Source organism: Aulonocara sp. 'chitande type north' Nkhata Bay, linkage group LG23 (genome assembly GCF_057382095.1).
Source record: "Aulonocara sp. 'chitande type north' Nkhata Bay isolate Kocher_YH1m ecotype deep benthic linkage group LG23, A_spYH_male_GT1.1, whole genome shotgun sequence".
Taxonomy (NCBI): Eukaryota; Metazoa; Chordata; class Actinopteri; order Cichliformes; family Cichlidae; genus Aulonocara; species Aulonocara sp. 'chitande type north' Nkhata Bay.
This window is the reverse complement of record NC_141365.1, coordinates 13,874,316-13,902,259: the sequence shown is the minus strand read 5'-3', so window position 1 is coordinate 13,902,259 and position 27,944 is coordinate 13,874,316. Positions and strand designations below refer to the sequence as shown.

Genomic DNA, 27,944 nt, shown 5'->3' with positions numbered 1-27,944 from the left:
CATACAGATGAAAGGGAAGGACAAGGTTGGCATGAACTACGGCAGGTCAGGTATTCACAATGGGTGGGTGGGAACATGAGTACAGAAGGTAAAAATATATGAAACAGCACAAGTGATATTTAAAATAAAAACGGCAAATGAGAGCTAAACAAACAAGAAACTGAAAAAAATCCAACAGCAGACTGGGATCTAACACACAATACACCTGAGGAAAAGGATTCCAGCAAAGATTGAACTGCACTTTAATGATGCCAGCGTCTAGCATCTGTTGGGAACAAATCCCATAGCGTAAAAGTTCAAACACCTAATCAACATCTTCCTCATGGGGAGAAACCAGTGGCCACAGCTTGAGCCACAGTCTGTAAATCGCATATCTATAGTGTCTTGGAGGGTGCTTCACTTACAGTCCTCACTTTGGCATGCTTGATAAAATTAATAAAAATGCAACTACTGAAAGGATCCCCTGACCATATGTTATATGCAATGCTAATCTATTTCCAGACTCATTTGCACTCTAGGCTCAGCAGCACCTTCTCGTACAGAATCTTCCTCCAAACTGCAATTCAAATATGAAACAAGTTCCCCAAGTACAGAGCTGGACAGATAACAGAGAGAGACCTCCAAGCCTTTCAGGCAAGCGTAAACACACACACCTCTAGACCACACAATTTATTTCCCTGCACACTGCAATGAGCAAAGTGAGCCGCCAGAAAAAGGATTCCAACCTCTAAATGTATAATCATGTGATATACAATCTTAATTTGCTTTAGTTTATACGAAAAATATTATAACATATTTTTTCAGCTGATATTAAAATGAAACTATGTGAAACTCGACAAATCATTTATTACTAAATAAATATTAGATAATAAAACAAAAACAAAAACCTTCCAGACTACTAAGCCTCCAGTGCTTCCTGCTCTACTTCTGAAGCTCATATGCATTCAATACACTGACCAAAGCAATGTGCCTGGCTTTCAGATGCCTGAGCAGACCAGCTGGGCAGCTTGTGAAGCTCCACTGCCTGCGTGCACCGGAGATCAAATCTGGTCAAGGCAAGAAGAGTGCCTGTGGCCTCTGAACAAACTTGAAGGCAACAGAAAAAGGGCTACCTTTTTCTCACTTCTAATTTTGAGAAATGTAATTATTTTGATGCCAGAGTCACGGTTTAATCTAAAAGCTGAGAAGAAACATTTGCATTTAAGGAACAATGGCAACTCATCCGTCAGACAAAGTGTCATGAAAAACAAGCCACTTTTTAAAATTTTATTTTTTTTACCTTTGCCTGCACTGGAAAGACATCTCTACAGCCTTAAAGAAAGCACTTAGAGTAAAAGCATATTTCAGACTAAGAAGGACTGAAAGCTCGAGGTCACACCATCACTTGGGACACACAGGTATTCATCTTTCCAGCTGTTTCCTTTGGCTCTGAACAGACTGTCGCTATCCTTGGATGTGATGTTTTGATCTAAACGTGAAGGATAGTTGACGCTTTGTTCTAAATAAATATCTTCGCTTACCTGTCCTTTGATTGTTTGTGTTAGAATTAGTCCTTGCCAGTGCAAGGAAGCCATAGAGGACAGGTGGCATTAAGAAAGATCATCACGTCAAACAGCTCATTAGTTTCCTGGTGCTTTGTCACCACCGAAGTGTTCCGTATCCATGGTGCAGCCATGTTTGAATCCAGCAGGGATGTTGTGGCACATTCGGGCTGGCTCTAAGTGTAACGGGCTCGTCTCTTGCTGTGGAGCATCTGCACTATACTTTGTGTAATATGCACTTGTGCATGCACATCTTCAGTGTAGAGCAGCACCATGCAACAGAACATTAGAGCGACTTTGATTACACACTTCTCACATCCTAACAAAGCATTCTTGACACTGCGTGTTCCTCACCACATATACCCAGCGGGATTCACATCTCTCTCCATTTCTCCTTCCTCTCCTCCCTCACCCTCTTTATCTCCCCCCCTCTTAATCCAGCTTTTCCTCTCTCTCTCTTCTTTTGTTTAACTTTTATTTCTTCTGCAGCACTCAGGGAGCGGCACCTGGTGAACATTATTTTCAAAAAGCATCATCATGCATCATTGTAAGGATACATGCTCTAATCAGCTGAACCATCTGGCAAACGGCTTATGCACCATCAAGCTTAAATGCTGTGCATCTGTTGATCAAATGGATGTCTCATTGTTTTCAGGGTAACACCCTTAACCTCGGAGCCTCTTTGTACTTAAGCCTGCTGTCAAACAAGGTTTGGTATGTTGCAGAGGTTATGGAGATCATTTAAATAAAAGACTAGTGTCACATCACACTTTTATCCCAAGATCGGGAAGGCTTTTCATCTATAAAACCATTATTGGAGTTTTATGTTAATGCAGAGCAGTATGTGTCACTCAGAAAGGCAGTAGTATGGCTATCAATAGGTAATAGCTCTCATTTCACAAGGAAAGGGGACATTAACCTTTCTACCTTTTATGCTTTTGTACACAACTGCCAAATGTCAGAATTTAATTAAGCTGATGAGACGTCTTAATGCATAAATTAAACCTCTGTTGAAGCAGAGAAGCGCTGTGCTCCCAGACCCCAAAAAACAGATTCTGATATTACAATGAATAATTCCACTGACTCGTGGCAGACATCCTACAGTCTCTCAGTAGTGTCAGAGTCTCTTGGCCTACTTATACAGACAGCCTTGCCAGTAATGTTATGTATTCAATGAACTCTAAATAAGTCATAGCCACAAGTGTGAGAAGGGAGAGAGAAAATAGCTGTGTATACCAAAGCAGCACGTTAGTCTACCACTGCTGCAACTGCTGGCAACCACACTCATAATAACCAATGAAGAAAGGGGAAATAAGATATTTTATATTAATGATAGTCCTTGGAACTTCACGAAATTGATGATTTCTCTCAGGGATTAAAAATGTATTACATGCAATAAGAAAAGTTAATCAGTGAATGGAAGCTTGCATAGAGGCATGGTCAAAATACATAAATAGCACCACTTCATACACATCAGGATCACGGGCTTAAAGACACTTGTGATTCTCCTCTTACGCCCCATGACCACAAATATCTTGCTCTCTATTGTTTTCCCAAGAACTGATAACTATCTATAACACTGAATTACAGACAAAAGCAAAATCAGCATTACTTCCTTTAGAGTTAGACACTGATTTTCAGTGCAGAAGAGAAGAGACTGGACAAAGCCCTCACACACACAGACACACACACACAATGTGTTTTCATATCTTTGTGGGGACATTTAATTGACATAAAGCATTCCCTAGCCGCTTACCCTAACCATCAAAAACCTAATCCTTACCCTCAGCCTAAACCTAACTGTAACCCAATTGTAACCCTGACACTAAAACCACATTTTGAGTCTGAAAAATGTCTTCAAACTCATGGGAAGGGCTGTTGGTCCCCACAAGCATCGTAAACTTCCGATTTTTGGTCCCCACAAAGCTATGTATACACGGACACACACGCACACGCAGAGATAGGGGAAGATAGAAGGGCAGGGAGGCAGGGAGAGATGTTCCTAGCCTTTCAGTTGCACTGTCTTTCATCAGCACTGTTGTGTTGCCAAATACAGGTATGCATGCTGAACACAAAGATGTGAATTCGAGCACTGTCAGAGGTATACGCATCAAAATATGAGTTTCTCAGCAACGCTTAGCTCCACATTTAATCACTGTCTCGGATTGATTACGGCCATCCCAAAAGTGCACACACTGCACTGAAAACATCACTGTGCATTTTTGACAAATGGGTCTCCTCTCTGGATATATTTGCTGAAGGTGAAAATTATACGTTACACATACGGCATGTGTGCCCACTGCCATGTTCCATTCTTTCACTTTTTGTAAATGTATATAAATTGATTTTAAAGGGTAAATTTAATGGTTAAGAAGAGTCCCTAACATTTCATTTTCTCACTTATTAATCCAACTGACTGTTGGTTGTGTTAAGCTGGACGACAGAAAAATTGTAAATTAAAAAAAATACCAACTTTTTTTTTTTCCCCCAACGTAAACTGCAGTTCAGCAGGAATTTGATAAAGCACAGCAATTTCTGCAGAAACGGGATTCTTATGATGCCTATAAAGAAAACCCTAAACTAGGCCTTGTTGTGCTGATGATGCTCACACTGACTGGTTTAAAGTTACCAAAGACATCACCTTAAAAACTCAATACTGCAGTGTTGGCAAAGTAGATGAGGGGAGCACAACAAAGACTTTGCTACTGTATTATTTATTTTGGCTCATGCTTTTGTTGAGTGGAGAATCTTGAAGTTCTCTGTCTCAAGAAAAATGAAACACTGCTGAATAAGCAAATGTTAGGCAGTAGGTAGGTGTTTCAAAGTCCTTCCCTTTCCTCTGTAATGGATCTGCATAGGAGGTGTTTGTTATGGAAAACAAAACCAAGTGCATGCAGATCATGCACAAGTGCTTTAAAGCACAAGGTCAAAATACTACGGGGAAATTAGCGGCTTATCTGTAAAGTTACTTATTGATATTCCTTCTTCTGCTGCTACTACACTAACCCCAAATATTGTTAGCATTCACAAACAACATAAACATGCAAATCCCACTTTTTTATTCATTTTTTCTCCCTCCAGAGGAATCATGTTGGATCACCAGAAATGAGGCACGCTTTCGTTTGGCTTGTGCACATAAAGGCTAACATGTAAATGCACATACAGGCATGTTCCATTCACTGGTCTGGTACAAAGAAACAAGCATAAGCAAGAAGAAAGGGAATGAAACTGTTTGCTCACCCAGGGTTTGATGAAACTCACCCGACACCGGGGTCATGGGGGTGGGCGGGAGGCTGTTGATGTTGAGCGCCCCCATCTGGTGGATCTGTGTGGCGGGGAAAGCCACACTAGGCGTGAGGTAACCTCCGTGGCTTGCTGCCATGATGGCTGCCTGCTGCTGCATGAGCTAAAGAAGAGGGACACGGAGAGATGGGTGGAGGAAAGGATGGTCGGATGGGGCGTGTGAGACAGGAGGGAGCAGCAGGTAGAAGGGATGTAAGGAAGGTCAGGGGAGGACAGATGGTAATGAAAAATATAGTAAGTTTCAAAGTAGTCAAAAAATGACGGGAGAAGGAGAGCAAGAGAGAAACATAGCACGGGTAGAACAGAGGGGAGGGATGTATGTTGAGGTTGATGGATGGATAGTGCATGAAAAGTACAGAGAAAGTAGAGCGGAATAAAAGAAAGAGAAGAAAAAAGAAGCCTGTCAACCTATGTTTAGTGAATCTGTCTCTCCTCCCAGCTGGAAGCCTGTCACCAGCTGCAGAAACGATTTAATAGCTGTCTGTTGGGCTCACACAAATCAAGGCATTGACATGTGCACATTATCTCTGTACTCAGGGAACAGGCAAAGTTTGCAGAGTTGCAATGCTTTTTTTCCCCCCTTACAATTGTCAAACTTCACAATACTGTTTGCTGTAGCTATAGAAATGCCACAGACGTCCCCTCCCCCTGCTCCTCGGACTCGTTCCTAATTTCTGTGATGTATTTGTGATGATGTATCCTGACATTCATCCATATTTTAAGTTTCTCTTGTTTTTTAATTCAGGCAGAAACCAGTAACAAAACGAAAGGCGGAATATATTTGGGATTGGGATTTCAGTAAATGACCAAAGTCTTTGCCACTGAAAAGTTATTCATTGCCGAAAATGTTGTTTGACTCTGTTTTCAGACTGTGACTCATCAAACGAATGTTTTAATGTCAGCTTAGCGAGCAACTCGGGTTTCAGACTATGTTAGTAATACACAGTCAGTTGGTTAATAGCAGTCAATTTTCACCCACTGGCCGATCCCACAAAGAGATCAAATCAATAGTCTTTCATTCGCTCTGCATTTCTGCTTAGCATGAAGTAAGAAGTGAGCGCTGAAGCTATTTTCCATCAAACGCAGAGTGCTTATTCATGTGCACAGGAAATGCTCACATGCACCGCTGCCTTGAAGTGCACCCACACATATACTCACCTGTTCACACAACATGCATGACAGAGAATATTTGAGCTTCTGTGCTTAACTTAAACTCTTCCTGTGCAAACCCCAAGCTGAATACTGAAATCAGAAGAAAATCCATCTTGGTACATTCATGTGTACAGTTTGTGAACCTGTGGGTTTATCTGGGGATTCAACAATCTTTTGCAGGCTGTGAAGCTTCCCATCAGACATGCAGAACTGTGCGGTATAGGAATACAAACGCAGCTGGACCAGCTTCTTGCCCTCGCCTCTGCATCTGTTTAATACTGCATAGCTTGTATCTCTTTGGAGAGCCACCGATGGCCATGGCCTGAGACTCGTATGAGCAGAAATCAAACTCCTCCGCCACTGGGACTAATGCTAATGATGACATTGTGAGACAGCGAAGGTATAGAATGTCACTCTGCTTGTATTTGCATGTGGACTCTGCAACGGAAAAGCCAATTATTTTCCCTTAGTGCCCCTGTCAGGTAACCTGAAAGCAGCTGTCCTGCTGTAGAATGCCCAGTGCTGGCATCTCATCCATTAACCACATGCCTTGCCATTGCTATCTATTAACGCCTTTTGTCATTTGCATAATTTTATCAGCATGACAAATGGGGATCATCAATTTCTTTCCAAATAAGATGAATTGAGGCTTTAAGAGGATATAGCTGAAAGAGCCTGAAATGGAACAAGAAACTAAACAAAAGCAGTGGCATAGAAACAAATAGGTCCAGAGGTTCTAGGGCTCACTTGCTTTGGCAATTTTGTGATTGCCCTCCTATTAGGACGTGAACAGGGTTGGACATCAGGAGGAAGAGTCTTACTGAAACACCACCTATTGTTTATTTATTTATTTATTTAGTCTTGAGGTACCAGGGACTTTGGGATGACTCTAATAAGCTTGAACCCATTGGCAGCCCTGTGACCTTGTACAACCTGCAGGTCCGGATGCTGTAATAACGCAGTGGAAGTAAATATTGGCATGCCCAGAATACTATCTTCTCTCCCAAGGCATGTTTTAGATAATGCAATCCTTCATGCCGGCCGTCAGATTGTCATGGATAGCAGCTCTCGAATTAATTGATGCTTCAGCAAATCAATTCATACCAGCAAATTGGAAACTGAAGCATGCAGTTATGTTGGAAAGCAGTGGTTATTACACTCTGGTCTTTAATAATAAATAAAATAAAGACCATAGTGGTTATGTTGACTGAAATTTTCAAAGTCATTCCATTTTATGTTTCATAAAATCCTTTTGTGCAAAATTTCAAAGGCATTATATTCAAAAGCCATTCCTCTTCCTTTATTTATGCACTACCCAACAGATAGCAAATGTCTCTGGCAAAGAATGAGCACAACTGAGTCTTCATCATCATCAGACTCAACCTTTTCTTCCATTTTTCTTTTCCTCTCGGAAGAGGAAAGGAACAGGCGGACAGAAACAACGGGGACAAAAGAGAAACGTGCGAGATGAAAGGGAGCAAAGAAAGTTGCCCAGGCTCCAGCAACATTCATTTAGTGTCAGACATCTGCTTTTTTATTGCAACCTGATGGCATTACTCTCCCCTGGTGCTAGCAGGCAATCACCTCTTTATCACATGGCAATTATCTCTGTAGCGCTGCTCTGTGACTCGCTGACTCTCAGCACTGTCACATGTGACCCCTTATAGCCCAACCAGCCAGTGACGGAGCGAGAGGGGAGGAGAGAGAGGGGGTGAAATAGGTTGGAAAAAAAAAAATAAGTGAGCGAGAGAGACAGTGGGTCAATGAGGATAACTAAAAGACTGAAGGATAAAACTCAAGGGCCTCATTTGTTACCGCCATGCTCGAAGGCTGTATTTTCACAGAAAGATTATAATAGGTTCTTTCATCTCTGATGCACTTTGCTGTACCGTGCATGTGTGTGTGTCTAGACGCATGCAGGAGCTGTCCAAAGCCTGTCCTCACAGTGAAATCAGGCCACACACATGCTGGTGCATACGTGCGGGGGCAGTTTATAGTACAGCCAAATGATGCAGTAATCTGTAACCATCATTTCTCATGTGTGCCTTTTGAATGCGAGTCCCTCCAACAGGGGGAGATGTTTCCTAATGTGAGTTTATAGCCATCATTCTCCCTTCTGATCCACCCACACACTGTCACTATTAGCACCAAGTTAAACCATTTGCTTTCCTCTAGTTTAGCTATCTCACGCTCTGTCTAATGCATCTTTGAGGGAGGCAAGGCGGCCAAAGTGCTGGAGGAAACTTCTCACTTTAACTCAAACACAGAGGAACCAGGGAAAGCTGAAACGGCCAGCCTCACAAAGAGACGCCACTTAAGATGATGAGAGAAGAAAAGTGACTTTTGTCACATCTAACTGTGTGCCAATGTGATGTTTGTGTCGTGAAGGGGAAATACAAAAAGCAATAAAAGCTGGTTTTACCACTCGCATTCAGCGTTTCACGGGAGAACTATTATAACTCATCACTAACGCTGGACTGAAACATGGAATCTCACTCTCGTTTTCCTTTGCCTTGTGTTTTATAAAATCACCTTTTGCAAATAGGATGTCTCCTGGATGTCTGTGTCGATCGTGAAAATGGCACATTTCTCATTTTTGGCATATGTTGTCAGTGTTGTACCCCCTCCAATTTGTGTTCAGAGGCCCCTCCTCCTCCTGGTTTGACTAAAATCCAATTTACTGGCTGTCAGCTCAACTCTATAATCCTATCCACTGCTATAGTGGAGAGGTAGCTCTTTGAATTTACCATTTACTGTATTTGCTGGTTATGACTATATATACGAGCTCTCCCAATGTCTGTATTCCATACCGTGCCACCTCTTCTTCTCTTGGCTAGTGTATATGGAGAGTAGGAAAACGCATAGCGTGTCTTTAGAGATAAACTCTTTTTTTTCTGTCACTGCAGCTTTTTGGTCTTTGGGGAATATATGTAGTTTATCTTGCAGCAAAGAAACATTCATCGTATCGTTTCAGCACCCTCCTTGTGGCTACAGGCGAAGCAAGGCTGCACGCCGCGTGCATTTAGTCAGCACCAGTGATGCAACTGTACTCATAACTGCTGCACACCTGCATGCAAGATAACTAATATTCCTCTTTATTCCACATTATTTCTTACCTAACAGACCCTACCAGTATTTAGATTCATTTAGTAAGGAAGATATGAAAATAAGCGCCTTGCTGATAATCCATTGCTGTCTGTTGCACACTCATTACTTTATCAAAAGCTGGAATGAGTTTATCTCCAAGGTTGGCCTGCCTCAGCGTTTCTAAACCAACTTTCTTTATTTTGGCAAAGTGATTATATGCTATTACATAGCATACATAATACAAAGGAGAATTTCACCTTCACTAACATCTTTCATGCTGTGTAATCTTTCTGTCAAGAAACCATATATGTGCAATTTCTCCTTTAGATTTAATGGTAATTGATTCTCTCTAATGCCAAAGTATCCCCCGTGCCCTTGTTACGTTCACTCCGAACTCAATTTCCTCGCATCATCCTGCTGTTTGTCGTATTATATGTATATATGAGGGGGGGTGGGGAGGGGAGTGAGAAAGAGCATTTACTGCGCACTGTGCGTGAGTGTGTATACTCTTGTGTGTGCCTGTATGAGTCGACACGGGTCTGTGCCACAGTAAATAAGAGTCATGGCCAACCTGTGCGGGCCACAATGGTCTCCCTGCAGACCGCTACTGCCTCCACCACCCCTTAAACATTTGCATTTCTCCACATTTTCTGGGAAAGGGCTGCATTTCATGAATGGTAATGAAGGTGGGAGTTTTACTGGAGAGAGCACAAGAGATGGCCTTGCAATTACTCGGGGATGGTCAATTTGCACATTTCACAGTGGGTCCCATGGCTGTGATATGAAAATGAGGGAAATGGATAAGCCCCCAAGACCCGGCTAACATCAACAATTAATCCTAGCATTTAGAAATTGGAAAAAATATTTAACTTTAACAACTAAGTAAGTACAGGAGAAGATGATTTTGCACTGCTCCTTCTTTGTAAATTATATTTTCCACAGATGATCGCGTGCATTTAGGCGATTAAAGCCCAGGTATTTATCACAGAGTCGGACAGAAAGCATTTCATCCAACCCAATTCAATTGATTTTAGTTTTCTTCAAGTAGTTAGTGTGTCTGTATGTGCATGCGGTGGCATATGCACTGAGGGGGTGCATGTGTGTGCTCTGCCTCAGCAGGAGAGAAGAAAGTTTGTGTGCAGATAAGTTGCCCATGGAATATTCTGAGTCAACTGTGTCCCCTGAAGCATCTCATGGGCCCAGAGGGAGGGACAGTGGGAGGGAGAGGGGAAGGGTAGAGAAGCAGTGTGATAGTGGGTAGAGGGGGCGATTGGTGAGAGGGGCTGCACAGGCTGTCTGAACTCATCAAAGAGCCGAGGGTCTGCTGTGTGCGTGTATGGTGCCATGCCCTGGGGGGGGGGGGGGGGGGGGGCGGTGGTGGGAGGGCAGAGTGAAGCTGATGAAGGGGTTGGAGGGTACAAGCTAACCAAATGTGTGCGCGTCTACGTGCTGAGAGTGCTGAAATCCAGGCACTAATGGAATGGCAGTACTGTTTAAGAGTAGAAGAGCTGAAAGTGGTGTTGATGGCAGTGATGATAGTTTGCCAGGCTAATTTTCACCTACAACAATATCCGCTAAGTAAGGAAAAACAGGGAAAAAAGCAGCGAACAAAGAGTCTGCGTGCAGTGAATTCGCTCAAAGACGTTTCACTGCAACAGCGGAATCCTCATTTAATTATTTGCCTGTGTGACTGATGTAAATTCTAACACTTTGGTCAGTCATCATCCCAACATGGATTATTAAGTAAAAGATGTTAAAAAGCCTACGTTCAAACCACCAACATGTTTCCCTTTTTTAGAACTTTGATTTCAGAATTTTTGTAGATTTATACTGGAAAAAATGGAGTCCAAGCCACATTAAAATTACACTATTTTGTTATTCTGCCTTCATACCTAAAATCTAATTGTTTTAAATGAAATGAGTTATGATGATGGCACAAGGGTATAAATTCTCCAGATGTTGGCTCCAAATATAATATCTACCATCTGCAGCTTTCATTGGCTGTTGGAACAAATTCTTGAATTAAACACGATTTCACATATCTTCTGGCCACTTGGGGGCAGTGTAAACAACTGCCCCCAATACAGAAGATACTGCGAGCGCAGCACTTTAATATATTGCCTTTCAGGTTAATAAGTCAAAAATTAATTAGCTTTATGTCTGCTTGATAAAGAGTTAATGTCGCTTTGTATTAATCAAAAGCAGGATTTATGCTGAGCGTTTCCAGCCACCGATGAATGAGGCCCAATCGTAGTCACTCTGGTCTGCTGTTTACCACATTTCTGTCTTTTCAGCTGATAAATGTGCCACTATGCACGAGTTAAAAGCAAGTTAATTGCTAGGTTTTATCCAATGCCTGCTGTGGCTAAAAATGCCTACTCAAATGCAAATACATGCTTATGGTGATTAATGATAGTAGATAAAATATTTTTAACATTTTTCTTCCAGTGTTAGGTACAGTATATCAAATACTTTAAAATGTCATTGTTTGAGAGTGAAGATGTGAAACATTGCCAGAATATGAAACTCACTGCTACTAAAATTTTAAGTATGTGTACTACAAAGTAATAAGATCCATTATCCATGCATAAAATGAAATATAATCTTATTGTTTCTCCCTTTAAAGTCTACTGTGTGTGCTACATATGCCTTTTCCAACTCACCGCATGTGCGTAAGAGCTGTAGGTGCTGAAGGGAAGGGCGATGGCTGGGTTAAAGATGCCAAACTGCCCAACCATCTGCTGCATACGTCTGATGGTGCGCTCCTTGTCTGTGTCGGCGAATTTGACCACCAAGCTAGAGGAAGCACCCTGAGTGAGTTAGAAGGAAAGAAAGAAAAAAAGGGAAGAAATCAGATGAGGGAACAAACAGCCACTTAACTGCATGTAGCCCTCACACTTACACTCAGCAAATGAATGTGGTACATACATATACGCAAAAGGCCTTGAGAAAATTTGCATTTATGATTAACTACACATTTAGAGACAGCTGTGAACCAACACTTAAAAAAAAACTGCATTAAGAACGTTAGTGGTTATTATTTCAAATTTCTTAGTCTGCCATGTTCATTTGCAACAACAACTGCTGTTAACATCGATACCTAGTGAGCATCTCTAATTGTGTGTCAGAGATTTGCTTTTCATTACTGCAGAAAATTGTGGCTGGCATACATAAACATAAAACGGACAGCTGCGTTAAGAATAAAAATGTTCTATTTATTGAGTGAAAAGCTCAGATATGCAGACAGGATCAGCCTGCTTTCTTTCAGTCAGAGAGAGACATACACAAAGTCACTCAGGGCAAAGCCGACTCACTGTTTATATCATAAATAGTTTATATCCCTCATGCCCTTCCAGGCTTTTCCCTATCCGGTACGGTACATATATGTAACATCAGAGCTACTTTGTTAAGGTTAAAAGACCTGCAATGCACAGCAGTTCCTACTGGCCTGGGTAGAAGTGCTCTTCAAAGAAAATTCTTCTTTTCAGGGCGATTTCTCTCCTTCTGCCCAGCTTCCGTTTGAGTCTCCTCCTCGTTTCTGTGTCTTTGGCAATTCATTTCTATATCAAAACTATTACCCCTTTTTGCAGCCCAATAATGAAACCAGCAGGTGTGTCTGCCACACACCCTTCATTAAAGAATCTTCAAATGATTTAGCGCTACAGTTGACCTTTTGTGTGCTCCGCCTCTCCTCCCCTCTGCGCCCCCAAACAGGCCAATCGATCCACATAAAAGGCCGAAATATTACTCTGATCTGACAGTGTAGAAAGGTTGTGTGTCAGTCACGATAGGAGGCTCCCTGAAATTGATGCAAGATGGTCAATAGCAGTGGTGACTGGTAAAGCGCCTGGACTGGGTTATAGTTTTCAAACTTCTAAAGGCGGTAATGTTTTGGATCTGAGTCAAATATCGAAGAAGCTGTGTTGGACAACAGGTGCATAGTTACAAATGGCATCTGCATTAGCAGGTTATTATTGCATAATTAATTTGACTTTATTATGCTCTTTTCTGTGTGTTTTCCCTTACTGAGGTATCGCTCTAATAAAGATATCTACAGACAGCAAAAAACGGTCAAAGACAGGCATTGGACCTTTTCGACTGTAGCATATGGATTTTATGTTCTTCCTTTGCCTTTCTCCCCACATTTCTCAATATTCCCACAAGCCCTCTCCTCCAGGCTAACTCACTGGTTGAATTACAGGCTTGCAGTACTATATGTCAATGGTCAGTTGGTTAGTTGGCTGTGTGACTAAAAGACTGACTGTATAGCTAGTTGAGTGACAGTTAGCCAACTAGCCTGGCTAGCTGGTTGAACTACAGGCTTGCAGTACTAAATCAAATCAAATCAAATTCAAATTCAAATTTTATTTGTCACGTACACAGTCATACACAGTACGATATGTAGTGAAATGCTTGGACAACTACTCGTGACCTAAAGAAAACAAAAAAGGAAAAGGCTATGAATAAGATAGGAAATAAATATGAAAAATTAAAAAGGGTAAATTTAACTAGGAAGGAATAAAATATAAATTAAGGTTAAAAATGAAATAACTGTACAACACAAATTAGAATGAAGGGTAAATTTAACTGGGAAGAATAAGATAAAATATATAAATTAAAGTTGAAAATAAAATAACTGTACAACAAAATACACAATACACAATATAGAACTATATAAGAATGTATGAAGAAATCTAAATATAAATAAATATATACACAATAACAGCAGCTGTACAAGTATTAACTGGAAATGAAGAATATAGTGACCAGTGTTGTGCAAAAACAATGTCCAGAAAGTCCAGTGTGTGTGTAAGAACCATATGTGTGGGTCAGTACTGTGTGGTGGTGTGATTGAGAGACCGTATCGCCTGCAGGAAGAAGCTCCTCCTCAGTCTCTCTGTGTTGGTCTTCAGGGAGCGGAATCGCTTTCCTGACCTCAGCAGAGAGAACAGTCTGTTGTTGGGATGGCTGAGGTCCTTCACGATCTTCCTGGCCTTGGTCCAGCACCGCCTGCTGTAGATTGAGTGCAGGTCAGGGAGCTCGGAGCGGATGGTGCGCTCAGCTGACCGCACAACCCTCTGTAGAGCTCGTCTGTCCTGCATGGTGCTGTTCCCGAACCAGGTTAAGATGTTTCCCGCCAGGATGCTCTCTATGGTGCACGAGTAAAAGTTCCTGAGCACCTTGGAGGGCAGTTGGAAGTCTCTCAAGCGTCTGAGGTGGTAGAGACGCTGTCGGGCCTTTTTCACCACGGTGTTGATGTGACAGGACCATGACAGGTCCTGCGTGATGTGAACTCCGAGGTATTTGAAGCTGTCCACTCTCTCCACTGGGCACTCGTTGATGACGGGGGTCTGGTAGTTCCTCTCCTGCTTAGTGCTGAAGTCCACTATCAGCTCCTTTGTCTTACTGACGTTTAGAAGGAGGTTGTTCCTCTGGCACCAGTTCTCCAGATTCCTAATCTCCTTCAGGTAGGCCGTCTCGTTGTTATCAGAGATCAGGCCCACCACGACGGTGTCGTCAGCAAACTTGATGATGGTGGTGGAGCTGGTAGTGGCCACACAGTCATATGTGTACAAAGAGTACAGCAGGGGGCTCAGAACACACCCCTGGGGGGCTCCAGTGCTGAGAGTGGTGGAGGCTGAGACATGTCCGCCCATCCTTACTGCCTGTGGTCTGCCAGTTAGGAAGTTGGAGATCCACTGACACATAGATGAGCTGAGTCCCAGATGCTCCAGCTTGGTGGTGAGTGTGGAGGGAATTATGGTGTTAAATGCAGAGCTGTAGTCTATGAAGAGCATTTTAACATAATTCCCCCTTCTAGTGTCCAAGTGAGTGAGTGATGTGTGGAGGAGATGAGAGATGGCATCGTCTGTGGAACGATTTGGACGGTAAGCGAACTGTAGTGGGTCCAGTGTGTCTGGTAGTGAAGACTATATGTCAATGGTCAGTTGGTTAGTCGGCTGTGTGACTAAAAGACTGACTGTATAGCTAGTTGAGTGACTGACTGACTGGCAGGCTAGTTGGCTAACAGACGAATTGAGCACTTACTGGCTCTGGCTAATGAGAAATTAGCTTGTGCAGTGCTAATGCAATTCTATCAGATGGGAATAAGACGCCTTGCATTCACTCTGACTCATATACGATTCTATAACAAATACAGAAACAAGAGATAGAAAAACACAATAAAAAAATTCTTAATGCTTCTCAATCTCTTAAGCAAAACCTCATATATTAACACTAAGCAGAGACACTTCAAGGTTGACAGTGACACAATTGCAAGTTTAGCGTTTGTTGTTGTCGAGCATTTTACTATCTGTACGATTAACCTTGCTATGAGGTTTAACTTTGGGAGTGTGCAGCAGAATACAGACAAGATGCTCTAGTATATATTGAATATTTTACCTCGCCTTCACAGTTAAAGAAGCTATTTAAGGTCGCTCTTTGGTAATGAGAACTATGAGCTTTTCCTCTGGTTAAGGAGATTAAGTTGGAACTTTGCAGTCAGCCCTTTGCCATCTAGAACTAAAGTGTCCCTTCTTGAGAAACAAAGTTTATTGGCCTGTCTTATTATACAAGGGCCTTGTGCCATTTGCTTTCATACGCTTGCATGTATGTCCCACTCGCTGCAAAGCTTTTTTTCAAGGTCTCTACACTGAGACTGCCCTCCCACTGTTTCTCCTAAGGACACGTAAATTTTATGGCTTGTCGGCTAAGCGTCCATTGCCACATTTGTTTATCTCAGAGGTTTTCCCATTTAGGCCTGTCAGGATATCAGCGAGCAGAATCTCCATTGCTATAAAGAGAAGAGGATGAAGTGTGAAGTGAAAGTCTCATTAAATTTTTAAGCTGCCAAGTGTGAGCAGAATCCCCCTGCCGGGTGTCTCCCAGCTGCCTAGAGAGCCACTGAAGAAGCGGGAGTTAAACAGGAAGGATAAAAAGCTACTACAGAGACTTAGAACCAAAAGGAAAGTCTGCCTCTTTATGGCTTCTTCTCGTTGCCAAGGATGGTTGTGTTGGTGTCTGCTCAAGCTGCACAAGCTGCAAACCCTCATGTGAATGAAGGAGATAAAGCCTCATACCTAGTGATATATATTTCATATTCTTTTAACTTTAATGCCTGCTTGCATTTGATAACTTAGAAGGAAGATTGGTTCTCTGTCCAGTACTGGGAGATACAGTCTGTGTCTTGGCTTCAAGTGTCTCACAGTGAAGACCTTTATGGTGTTCCTGTATTTTGGGGTCAGTCATGCTGTAACTTTGTTCGCACACCTATTAAGAAATATTTTAAAAATTTTACAACACTCCAAATCAACATAATACAGTCGGAATGTTTTTCACATTTATTTTAAGAAGCTCTGCCATGGTCCAGCAACCTGTCCACAACAGGATGTCAGGAGTTTGAAGGCAACAGCTTCTGTTTATATGTTGTTGTTTTTTTTTTCAAATTTAACTGCAAACTGTGAGCTGAAAAAAAGCAGATGGTGATAGTTTCACTCTCTCTGAGTCACTCTTTTACTTTCACTCTCATCATGTTTGGTCAGCAGGAAGCTCGAAGGATGTTGGTTTGGTGTAAGTTCTAATTATACTTGCAGTAACACAACTTGTTGTTGTCAACGCAGCAACATGTATGTTAAATGTGATTGCATTTCAGCTGCCTCCTGTCAGCTCCGCACCCTCGTGAGGAGGAAAGGAGAAACTGCTGTGACTGTAAATGTCAGCAGATTTCAGCAGACTAATGACTCTCGCGCTGATCTGAAATAAGACAGGTGCACATAAGTTAGATTTTTCATACCAACAATTCAGAAAATTTATATTTATATATTCAGAATCTGCTGATGTTTCCTTATATGTAAAGTATAATTTAAAATTTCTTTCTCACAGTGAAGAAAACACACTAAACTTAAACACTGGTATCACATTGGTACTTGGTATTAACATATTTTCACAGCCAAAGCATCTCAGGATCAGAACATCCTAAGCCTCCTGTCCAGTGTTTTCAAACGCCGTGACAGGCTTCAGCTCGCTACAAACCATAATTCAGTGTGATGGAAAGATGGATATAAAAGAAAAGTGTATTAATGACACAAAACACTTTATTAATAGGAGTAAGTTATTCCGACTGTAAAAAGAAGAGTCTACGGAGAGCTTTAAATCTCTTTAATGCGAGTGCCAAAATCTGTCAAATTGCTAATTTTGTTACTCAGTTAGTCGCAGCAGGTCATTCAGTCATTCATTCAACTTTTCAATCATTTCAAGACAAAGGACCTCAACTTAGAGAAACTAAAGATCTGAAAAAATTTAATTAGTAACATTGAGTTACTAATTTAATATATGCAATCTTTTAACAAAACTCAAAGAATATTTCAAAATATGCATACTGACTTTATGTAATTTGATTACATGTACATTTTCTGTATAATCTTTCCTTTGTTTAGTTTTTATACAAGTAGAGTGGCAGTCTGTTACAGGGCCTCACCATTGGCACCAGTCACACTCATATTCACACCTATGGCTGATTTACAATCACCAGTTAACAGAATTTACGGCACTTTTAATAATATAGCGCCAAGTCATAATAACAGGTGCCTCAAGGCACTTATGTTGTTATGTAGATGCCCTACAATACTAAAGAGAACCACAGGAAACCCAAACCATCTCCTGTGAGCGGTCGGAGTGAAAGGAGGAAGACAGGACAGAGACACACTGTGAAAGAGAAGTGTAAAAACACAGTGAGTAAAAAAGGTGAATGAAGAAAAAACACTGGGAATCCCTCAGCAGCCTACACCTATGCAGCATAACTAAAGGAGGATTCAGGGTCACCTGATCCAGCCCTAACTATATTCTTTAGCAAAAAGGAAAGTTTTAAGCCTAATCTAGATAGTGTCTGTCTCCTGAATCCAGGAGAAGGGTCTAAAAGTTGAAGGCTCTGCCTCCCATTCTACTTTTAAATACTCTATGTAAGCCTGCAGTCTGAGAGCGAAGTGCTCCGTTGGGGTGATATGGTGCTATGAGATCTTTAAGATAAGATGGGGCCTGATTATTCAGGACCTTGTATGTGAGGAGCAGGATTTTAAATTTGATTCTGGATTTAACAGGGAGCCAGTGAAGGGAAGCCAATATAGGAGAAATATGCTCTCTCTTTCTAGTCTGTGTCAGTACCTTTGCTGCAGCTCAGTTAACCTAACATGGAGATCTTTGGACTGTAGGAGGAACCTGCAGAGAACACGAATGTCCAGGATCTCCGTAGTTTGTTCTAAATACACGGTGAAAGGCATTTCCTTCAGTCATGTTCAGAATTATACTAAAGCTGTATAGAGTACTCTTATATGATATAACTATTAATTTTTGGCATTTGCACGGAGTTACTCTATGGTTGTTTTTCCAGTGAGGCCAACCATTACACTACCCCAGCTAGCCATAGAAGGATAAATGGACTTCCTATTCAAGCTTAGCTCTTATAATAATGGATGACTGGGAACTTGTTTGGTTATTAGAATGTAAATTGAGTTGCTAGAAACAATACTGATTGAAATTAAAGACCTAACTTAAATAAAAGCAGAATGTTGTTTAGGGAGCAGCAACACAAAGATTAATCAACCCTGTGAAAGACTGACATTAACACTCCACATTTCATTGAGTACACAACAAGATTATTACTTATGCCAGTATTTATATGTATACCGCTGCATCGGCTGCCTCTTTCATTTCATTAAAAGACGTGCCTTATTGGGTATTAAATCCTGGCACTCGTAGCACTTGCATATGTACTCTGTTCTCTGTCTGAAGTAACTGACAAGATTCAGGAGATGGGGAATCACATTTAGATGAATTTTAAACTTCTTTTTTTTCTTCTCTTGCACTCTCAATCATCTAGCTCTCTCTTCTAAGCAAGCATTACCTCATTTGCTTTCTTTTGTTGTGCGCTTATCCTTCCATCATCCTGCTCTGCTGCTTATATCTCAGTTCCTGTGTCAGCTGAAACTGCCTCGAACTCAGCTGCTGCGCATACGGAGTGAAAAAAAAATCAGCATGGCTCTGCGGACCTGACCCACACCCCCGTCATCTCTGTGTAATTTTGTCCTGAGACTTTCTTCCTACATCACCCTGCTGAATTCCAGCAATTTGCTCTACAGCGCTAGAATTTAAATGTTTAATTGAGGCACTCGTGGCCTGAACTTTGGTGGTGCGTGCACACCAGCGATAGCAGCTGGTGATCAAGGGATGGTGGCAGAGTATACGGGAGAAGAGATATTTATGCTTGAATTATGATGGGTTAGAGTGTGATCGGCCGCTGATGCCGGATGGGTAGTTCCACATATGGAACAAATGCAAGTGTATGTACGCTCACAATGGACTTCTAAGCATGCAGCGGCCAGCACTCTTCGTGCAGTCTCTTGATGCAGATTTCCTTTTTCATTTCCAACTCACACACAGATTAATACATACAAAATGCCCACTCCTTCTCTACATGAATAACACAAATGTATTCAGCTCAAGTCCTCCGAGCTGGAAAATAAGATCAGTCAGGGAGCCTTTGACCCTAGTCCGTGGCTGGACGTGGATGTGGCAGTGAGCGGTATAGAACGAGTGTGCATGCATGTGCTCATGCAAATGTTTTACCCACAAAGTGCTTCTATTTGTAGATATTTATGCATGCGCACACATGCATTCGTGTACGTCTGTGTGCACACGCATAAAATCTAAGAAGCAAGTGTTCATGCTCTGGGGCGCTGGCGTTCATTTGCTGTAGTGTTAATATTCTGTGCGGTACACCTCAGCCACTGCTGCTATAGGTCTTTATTATTGTCATCTTTTTGACTGAAATATGAAGGAATGAGGGAATTGCTTGTTTGATTTGCCTGATAATAAATTCTCTGTCTCTTTGGCTGTCAGTGGCATTTATTTCTTTGTTTGATTTCTTCATTTTTAATCCACCTCAACATTTGGTAAATAAATGCTTTTTCATTCAGTTAACATGCTTGTACATGACTTCTTTTTGCAGTCGTGGCTCGACTGCAATCGAAACGATGTTAAATTAACACACAGGATGTGCGGCCCATGTTTTTTCCAGGATCTTTGCTACACTGACGGACACGCTGCTCTGAATAGAACTGTCCTGCTGAGGCATAATAGACCATCGGAGGTCCACTAATCTCAGCAAGGCAGGCGCACTGTGCCTGCTCCTCCAGCAGCCACAGGATATGAGATGCTGATCAGATTTCTATAATCAATTTACCAGAGCGGGAGGTATAAATCCTGTCCATTCACTCATTCTCTCTCTGCCCCCTCGCTCTCTGTCTCATTCTCCCTCTCTCTCCAAGTCTCCCCCCCTCATCCTTTCAGCACCCTGCTTATAGTTGGATGAATAATTCAGCAGCCAATGTGGTGAAAGGTGGAGTAAACAAGTCTATTGCCTAATATCCCGAGAGGCTGCCAAAGAGAGACGAGCGAGGGCAGAGAGGTAGCAGAGATAGGGGAATGGAGCAACACAGAAGGAGGGTATCTATGGAAAATGGACATCCAGAGTCTTTCCTCATGACCTGCAGTCATTTGCACTTAGATTGACTCAGAGGTTGTGCCAAAATGGCACAGGTGGCTTCAAGTGGTTCTCTCTGCTCCTCTCTCTCGAGCCACACACATTGGCAACCATTAATAATGAAATCATACAGTGAAACACAACACCTGTGAGATAGGGTGGGAGGGAGTTCACTGTCCCAGCCTTTCTGAGACGAGAGCTGCCGAAACAAAAACGAGGATGAAAGCAAAGTATACTTCAGGCTACTGTATAAAACAAGTCATGACTCTCTGTCCGCTCGCCGAATGTCATGGAGAATAACTCTATTCAGGTTTGAAGTGCAGAGTAAGTAGCTTTTATTTTGACACAATCAGGTATACAGGGACCCTGCTTAAACACGAGACACATACAAATGAGCAGTACAGCTTTTTGTGCTCGCAGTAAAGCTAGTGCGGAGAGAATTCAGAGGACACAGTGTGCTTACATAAGGAGCTAATGTAATCTCACACTGGGGTTCTATCCACTGATTATGCAAACAGAACTACTGATTGATGACTCATCCAAAATTCAATTATCACTCTAAACAGTTTTATCTGGAAATCAGATTAGGATTTTTTTCAAGTACCGTGTTAATTACAAAGACAGCAGAATATTTGTTTTTGGATCTTTTTTAAAAATCTGCCATATTTATAAAGATGGATTCAGTTGATTCAAACGTCGAAGCTGAGAATTTAAAGCTCCATAGCAAGACACGTGGACTGCAGCTATTGAAGTGTTGTGGATGTTACAGATGCTTTGTGGCCTGAGTGGGTTTCTGTGCTTTTATATGAGGGAGACAGCTGTACTCACTGGCATAGTCTGGCTGCCGTGGAGCGCGCTGATTGCAGACTGAGCCTCGGTGTGTGTGGAGAACTTAACGAAGGCGCAACCTGGAAGAAAGAGCAGATGCACACCGCACACAGGTAAACACACACAAACATACAAAGAAGTACATTTACACATGTATATATTAATATAGAGAGAAATATATTGTATATCCTGTACAGTGTTCACTCAAGTGAGCCTTTAACAGTGTACAATATATTAATAAATTAATAATAATAATAGTTGAATTATATTTGACACCACAGAAATCGCTGTGCAGTGAGAGCCTCTCATTGCACAGCAGGCTGCCCAACTCCAGGCATTAGGCAGGCAGACAAGCAGGCAGAAGCTGCAGGCAAGAGATTGCACTGATGAAGCAGAAAAGCATGCTATTTAGCACCACATGCCTGTCTGTGCATATTAAACACGAGCTAAACTGGCTAAACTTAACTAGCAAACCATCTAGGTTCTCAGAACAATTAATTGTTTCTACGACAAGATGTTCTGATCACTTCTTCTGATTTGAACAAGGCCCGAAACAATCAAACCTCTTTGCTGTACTGTCCTTAAAGAACTATGATTTTCTCTCTTTAGGGTCTGGCTATGATACCTTTTTCTTCCAAAATCAACCAAGAAAGTACCCTTAGTAGAAATGATTGAAGGGGCAGAAACTAAAAGATGCATCACCATCTAATTCAAGACAAAAGAAAATGCATTCTCTGTGAAACTTGCAGTAACTGTCCAGCCGACTGCTCATGCAGGTCTCTGAGCTCAGTTTATTAAAATGTGAGAAAGCTAGAGCGAATAAAGATGCCCAGCGACTGACACAGAAACACATGTGGACTAAATCTGGGTCTGTTGTCTGAGCTAGCAGGACTATCCACTGAGCCACCGTGTCCTTTTATAATTACACCCCATTTCACCTAATTTCATTTTTTCATGTTAAGTTTCCTTTTTTAAAATTATTTAATCTGTCATACTGTCAGTCTCCTTATCATCTTCTCTGCTTGACCCAGTCACCCTGCCATTCTTCCTCTGTTAATGGGCTTACGCCTATGGACACCAGCCTATCACGATGCCCATTCAGCTGTCAAAGCACTGCCCCCCCTATTGAGATATGAATAGATCGGGGCTAGAGCTCGCTATGACCTGGACAAGGATTTTGCCACAGTAGTACAAACCATACATCAGTATAATTATGCATTTAACACTTCCTGCACCTTTTTAAATAAACTAAAAAAACTGAACGTGTGAAGCGGTGAGGAAGCATAAAATATTCTCTACATGTCATTTTGTATCACAGGACTTTGAGATGCAACATGGTGATGAATTTTTTTTCACTTGTTTAGATGTTTTTTATTTGATATGATATAATTATACTACTAGTACTGCTACTGCTACTACTACTACTAATAATTATTACTATAAAAAGACTTTCAAATGATACTCTCAGCCATTACCAGAAAAAAAGAATTGTGATGATGTAATAGAGGATAATGACTTGAGTGTTGACAGTTAACTTAGACGGAGCATAAATACTGCACAGCCACAAAGAAGAATGCAACTCGTTCCCATCCCCACAGTGGGGACACTTGAATCGTTTTGACATCCGTCTTTCTTTTCTCCTCCTCCAGCGTACTGCAGAGTCAGAATGTTCTTCAAACCCTTTTAGATATAATTCCATAACAATTTCCATAAGCACCGGCTGGGGAATAGGCTTTAGAGACATGAAAAACCACTGGTCTCTTTGCTCTTTGTTGCATGGCTATCTCAGAAAGGGCTTCAGGATATCAACACTTCAGTACCTGCGTAAAGTCCAGCGGTACATTCAAAACAATAGACATCAGCAGGATAATGACTGGGATTTTGTTATGCAGGAAATTCAGGTAAATACTGAAAAAGTGTTTGCAAAGCCAACAGGGTAATTTTTAAATCATTGCTGAATTAGGTGGGATCACAGCAAGATATCACATGTGGTGAGAGAGCTGGGTTTTCCAGGACTAGTAGCAAGACTAAAAGCAAAAACATTGTCCTAATTAGAGTAACGATAAATTTAAATATGGCATCTTTTAGAAACTATTAGACTTTGACAATCCCGTGTCCCAAACAACATAACGTTAAATTTTTGACATCAATTAACCAGTCGGGCTACTTGACCTATATCTGATGGATGTGCTGCACAGATTTGAGACACACACTCGGATGCACTGTCACTTCTTTGTCAGTGACCTAAATAATGCTGTCAGCTGTATCACGGCTCTTACCTTTGCTGTTTCCGTCAGGACCTCTTAGGACCGTGCACTCTTCGATGACTCCGTAAGGCTCGAAGAGGCGGTAGACATCCTCCTCGGTCTGTTGTTTGTTCAGCATCCCAACAAACAACTTCCTGTCTTCTGGAACAAAAACAAGAGTCAAAAGATTACATTACAACTTTGACCTCAATTATGAAACCAATTTAAGAGCATACAATAGTGAATTGTACAGTAGAGTCACCGTTGGTGGAACAGAGACAGCAATTTAAAAAGGAAGTCTCATTTTCCGCAGGAACAAAGACACTTTCGCGGAGCCTCGGTACAGTAAAGTAACTGTCTAGTTTATTTAGTGCAGGTTGGCCTTGAGTCACATTGTATTATCTCTTTTCCCAGACTGATCATTTTAAATCTCCACTATAAGTGGGTTTAGTCCCATGTGGGCACATATACTATAGCAGCAGGGGGTAAGTGAGTGGTCAGGGGCTGGAAAGAAGAAAGGAGGGAAATGGTAGACTAATGAAGAGGTTTCTCACATGCTCACACACGCAGCCACAGAGACCCAAGACAATGAGAGAGTCTTTGGTCCTTTTAAAAGCAGGAAGGGGCTCCAGGCAGCTCTAACCTCCTACACACCACACTGTACTGGCTGAAAGCTCCAGTTCTCTCCCTCTTTCTTTTACTCACTCTTTCTCCTTCCCCTTTATTCATCTATCTCTTTCCTGCGTTCTTATTCTCTCGCTGATTCTACATTTTTCCCCTCATTCTTTTTCAACTGCCCGCCTCCCTCCCTTCCTCCCTTTATCTCTCTCTTACTCTACTAATTGCTGCTGATCCAGTGTTTTTTGTGCAGCCAGAGAAATATTTCAGTGTGCTCTTCAGTGAACAATGGCGTGTCTCTCCAGTGAGCAACGAAGGCTGGGAGACACGCCATGAATAACGCTGACTTTTCAACAGATAGCCCGTACGCCACCGAGTCCTGTTAAATGCTTTGGGATCTGATCTTTACCTTGACCTGACACGCTGTGTTTACTGATGTACTCTGGCCTTCCATGATTAATGCCACAGTGCAGCATGTCTCAGTTGGCAGCAGAAGCTCTAAAAATCTTCCTTTTATACAGATTGTTTCTCCAACACTGACCTGTGCCATCACAGGAGACTGAGCGAGAGGCAGGACAGCAGCAAAAAAAAAATCACCGCCAGGGGTATTGCCCGGTGTCGGGGTGACCTGCGACGGCTATCGATTGTGTCGTGCCGTTGCTGCTCTCTGACCCTGAGCCAAGCTGATACCCACATTCCTGCAGCGAGCACGGCAGAGAGTGTGTATGGACATGGCGCCCAGCTTCGGTTTCAGCGCTCAGCAACCCCAATGATGCACCTTTAAAATAATCACCCGTGTCAGAGCGTTGTCTAGGGAGGGGCATCCCTGGTGCCGGCTCCTTATTGCAAGTGGCAGGATCAGAGGCTATGTATCAAAATGGAAGTGATGCAATGTGACATCTGTCAGGGTGGATTGGAGAGCATTTATCTGCAAAAAAAGAAAAGCCCTGAACTGGAAAATGAAAGGCCAAGATGGTCCTTCCTTTTGCTGGAGGGAGAATATAAATTCTGAGGTTGGATCAGCAAGATGAGTCAAGAGTGGGGGATGGGGCTGGACTGCACATATTTCCCTGAATGCCGTCAGACCAAATCTTACATACGGTCCTGTGACAGAGAGGAGGCCATCTGAGCTCCTACTGTACCTACTTGGGCTCTAGGTAGTAGCTTATGCGGGTCTGAAAAGTACCAGTGCAGAACCTTTAACAGTTCTGTGCCTTTCATTCTTTATTGTATCACAATATCAGTTCACAGTGAATTACACAAAAGCCTCACAGTGTTATTGTCTTTTAAAATTGTGTTTATTCTAATTTATTTTTGCATTATGTGTGACAGAGGTATGGAGACATGTGGAGATGGTGACTGCAGAGTATCTGCTTCTTTTGTATTTAGCAGAAGTTCCTAATCTGCAGCTGCGAGAGAGAAAGAGATGGAGTACATGTTGTGGAACATAAATGTGCTTTGAAAACAAGCTAACAATGCATGAAAACAGATCATCTAGTAGATCTGTTCCACTGTCTAGGATTCTGCTCTGGCTGCTCTCAACTAAAACGCTCCCTTGGGAATTCAGGTCTTGTGTTCATTGCCAATAGAAACATTATCTCATTTATCTACAACGCTGCAGCACAGGCGGCGTGCAAACAGACACAAACAGAGTGAAAACACCTACAGTCATTTACAGATATCTGACAGGGGAGGAAAAAAAACGAACAAATGAGGGACAAAGGGAGGGAGAAAAAAATTAGACGCAGAAACAAGGATACCCTTGCATCCCCTGATACAACGGATTAGAGATAACAGCTCTCCCCCCATGACCACACGCACAGTATACACATGAGTGCATGCCCCACTGTTAACTATCTTGTAACTACAGAGTATTGACATTTTCTCGGGAATCACCTTAACCCGCCTGAGTGCTGCCAACTGCTATTGCTGCTAACTTCCATCCGCTAACTGCAGCTACAAAACTCTCACAGCACCCAAGGCTGCTGCTAATTGCAAAGCCGCTGCTAGCTGCAAGTGTAGTTAATACTAATCTCTTGTTTAATCACTGCTGTGTTACAAGCTGCAGCACATATTACAAATAATCTGCATTTTCACTGCAGTGCAAAGCTATATACATATGTCTGTTTGTGTGAATGATACTGATTTAAACAGAGGGGGGAAAGGTTGTCTTTTCCTTTGGTTTCGTCAATACCTTGTTTCATTACATTTCTGAATCTGGATCTTTTAAAGAATCTGGACACAGTGATATAAATTGGCAGAGCCTCTGTTACTTCTTCCCTTTACTGTTTGTTTTTTTTGTATGCTCTTCTTTCATAAATCCCGAACTAATACGATGAAATACTCAATTTTTCCCTTTCTCCATTTCTTCTAGAGAGTATCTTTCTTTCATATTTAGTGTAAAAAAAGCTTGTGACAGAAACAGCGATCTACCAATTCATGGCTAAAGATGAGATTCAGAAGAGTGCCATGCTTATGCATGCTTTTATAAGTCTAATAAAAGGAATGTGTATTTATGCTTCTGCCTTTGTGCATACATAAAATAGTAGCCGTTTTTGCGCAGACCTTTATGCATCTGGTCCAGTACTTCCTGGACCATGTTCAGTTGATTTCAGTTGTCACAGTAATTCAGGAGCACCTCTCTGTGTATCCTTTATCAGAAAGAAACTAAATTCAATTTGTGATTCACTGACAGCTTTTAATAGCTTTCTCAGGTATTAAGGCATTAAGATGCATTTACAGCTCACTGTAGCAGAGTACTGTATTCAACTTCAGTGACACACCACTGATGTCCTGATATTCACCTCCCCATCATGTTTAATTTACTCTGAGTTACTAAACAGATGCTTGTTTGGAATAAATGCATTGGAAATTAAACTCCAGAATAATGAATTGGCAGTGTGCTGTCTCGTTATAAATATTGATTTCCTATAAGATTTATAGGTCCATTTGAAGCTGCTCTAATCAATATAAACTTTTCAGACTAAGCATGTTGGCCCTGCGTGAACTCTTAGAGTTAACAGCACTAAAGCAAATTAAAATCAGTAATATTTCATATCTCAATTTTTCATGCTGTTGCCTAACCATTAAACTACGTGCATGACAAACAATAGCGCAGTAATCCCTTTCTCATGCGTGTGTTCTCAAGCTCAAAAGCACAATACTTTCTTCTCTTTGTTTCCACTGGAAGTTTAAAAAAAATCTCCTCTTCACAATAAACAAAAATACACCACATCTCCAGCACAGTCTAATATACTGTAGACTTATTGCGCTGCGTTTGATGATTACGCTACATTACTATGCAAGAATTTGACAGTGGATTGAGACTTTGTGAATAGCAATGGGGCAGAATGGGAGTTTTTGGAGCAACAAGATGAAAAGAAAAAGAGAGAGAAGCCGGGGAAGAAGAGACGCAGAGAGAGGGAGAGAGTAAATGTGTGGGAGAGTGGGAGTGATGAGCCCATACTGTAAGTTGCTGTGCATACAGTCCTGTAGTCCTTGATAAGCCAGGATGGATGAAAGAGGCAAACCATTGGAGTGGGTAAATCATTGTCAGCGGTGGGTAGGATGAAGGAAGCAAAGGGACGTGAGACAGGAAGGGAATGGGATGGAAATGGGAGTGAAGGGAGGAGG

The 27,944-nt window shown here is 41.8% G+C and overlaps 1 protein-coding gene across 7 annotated transcripts in view; it reads right to left on the bottom strand.

Annotated features, from left to right (window-relative positions):
• The window catches only part of celf5a (cugbp, Elav-like family member 5a), a 194,483-nt gene that overhangs the window by 13,010 nt on the left and 153,529 nt on the right, over nucleotides 1-27,944 (bottom strand). For 3 of the 7 annotated variants that reach the window (XM_086283460.1, XM_086283464.1, XM_086283461.1), the window contains exons 4-7: nucleotides 23,727-23,855; nucleotides 21,448-21,527; nucleotides 11,747-11,893; nucleotides 4,782-4,947 (exon numbers count right to left, since the gene is read on the bottom strand). In XM_086283460.1, coding sequence (XP_086139586.1) covers nucleotides 4,782-4,947; nucleotides 11,747-11,893; nucleotides 21,448-21,527; nucleotides 23,727-23,855 — 522 coding nt within the window. The remainder of the gene's footprint in view (nucleotides 1-4,781; nucleotides 4,948-11,746; nucleotides 11,894-21,447; nucleotides 21,528-23,726; nucleotides 23,856-27,944) is intronic. The other 4 variants (XM_086283466.1, XM_086283467.1, XM_086283465.1 and 1 more) reach the window with 3 other exon arrangements.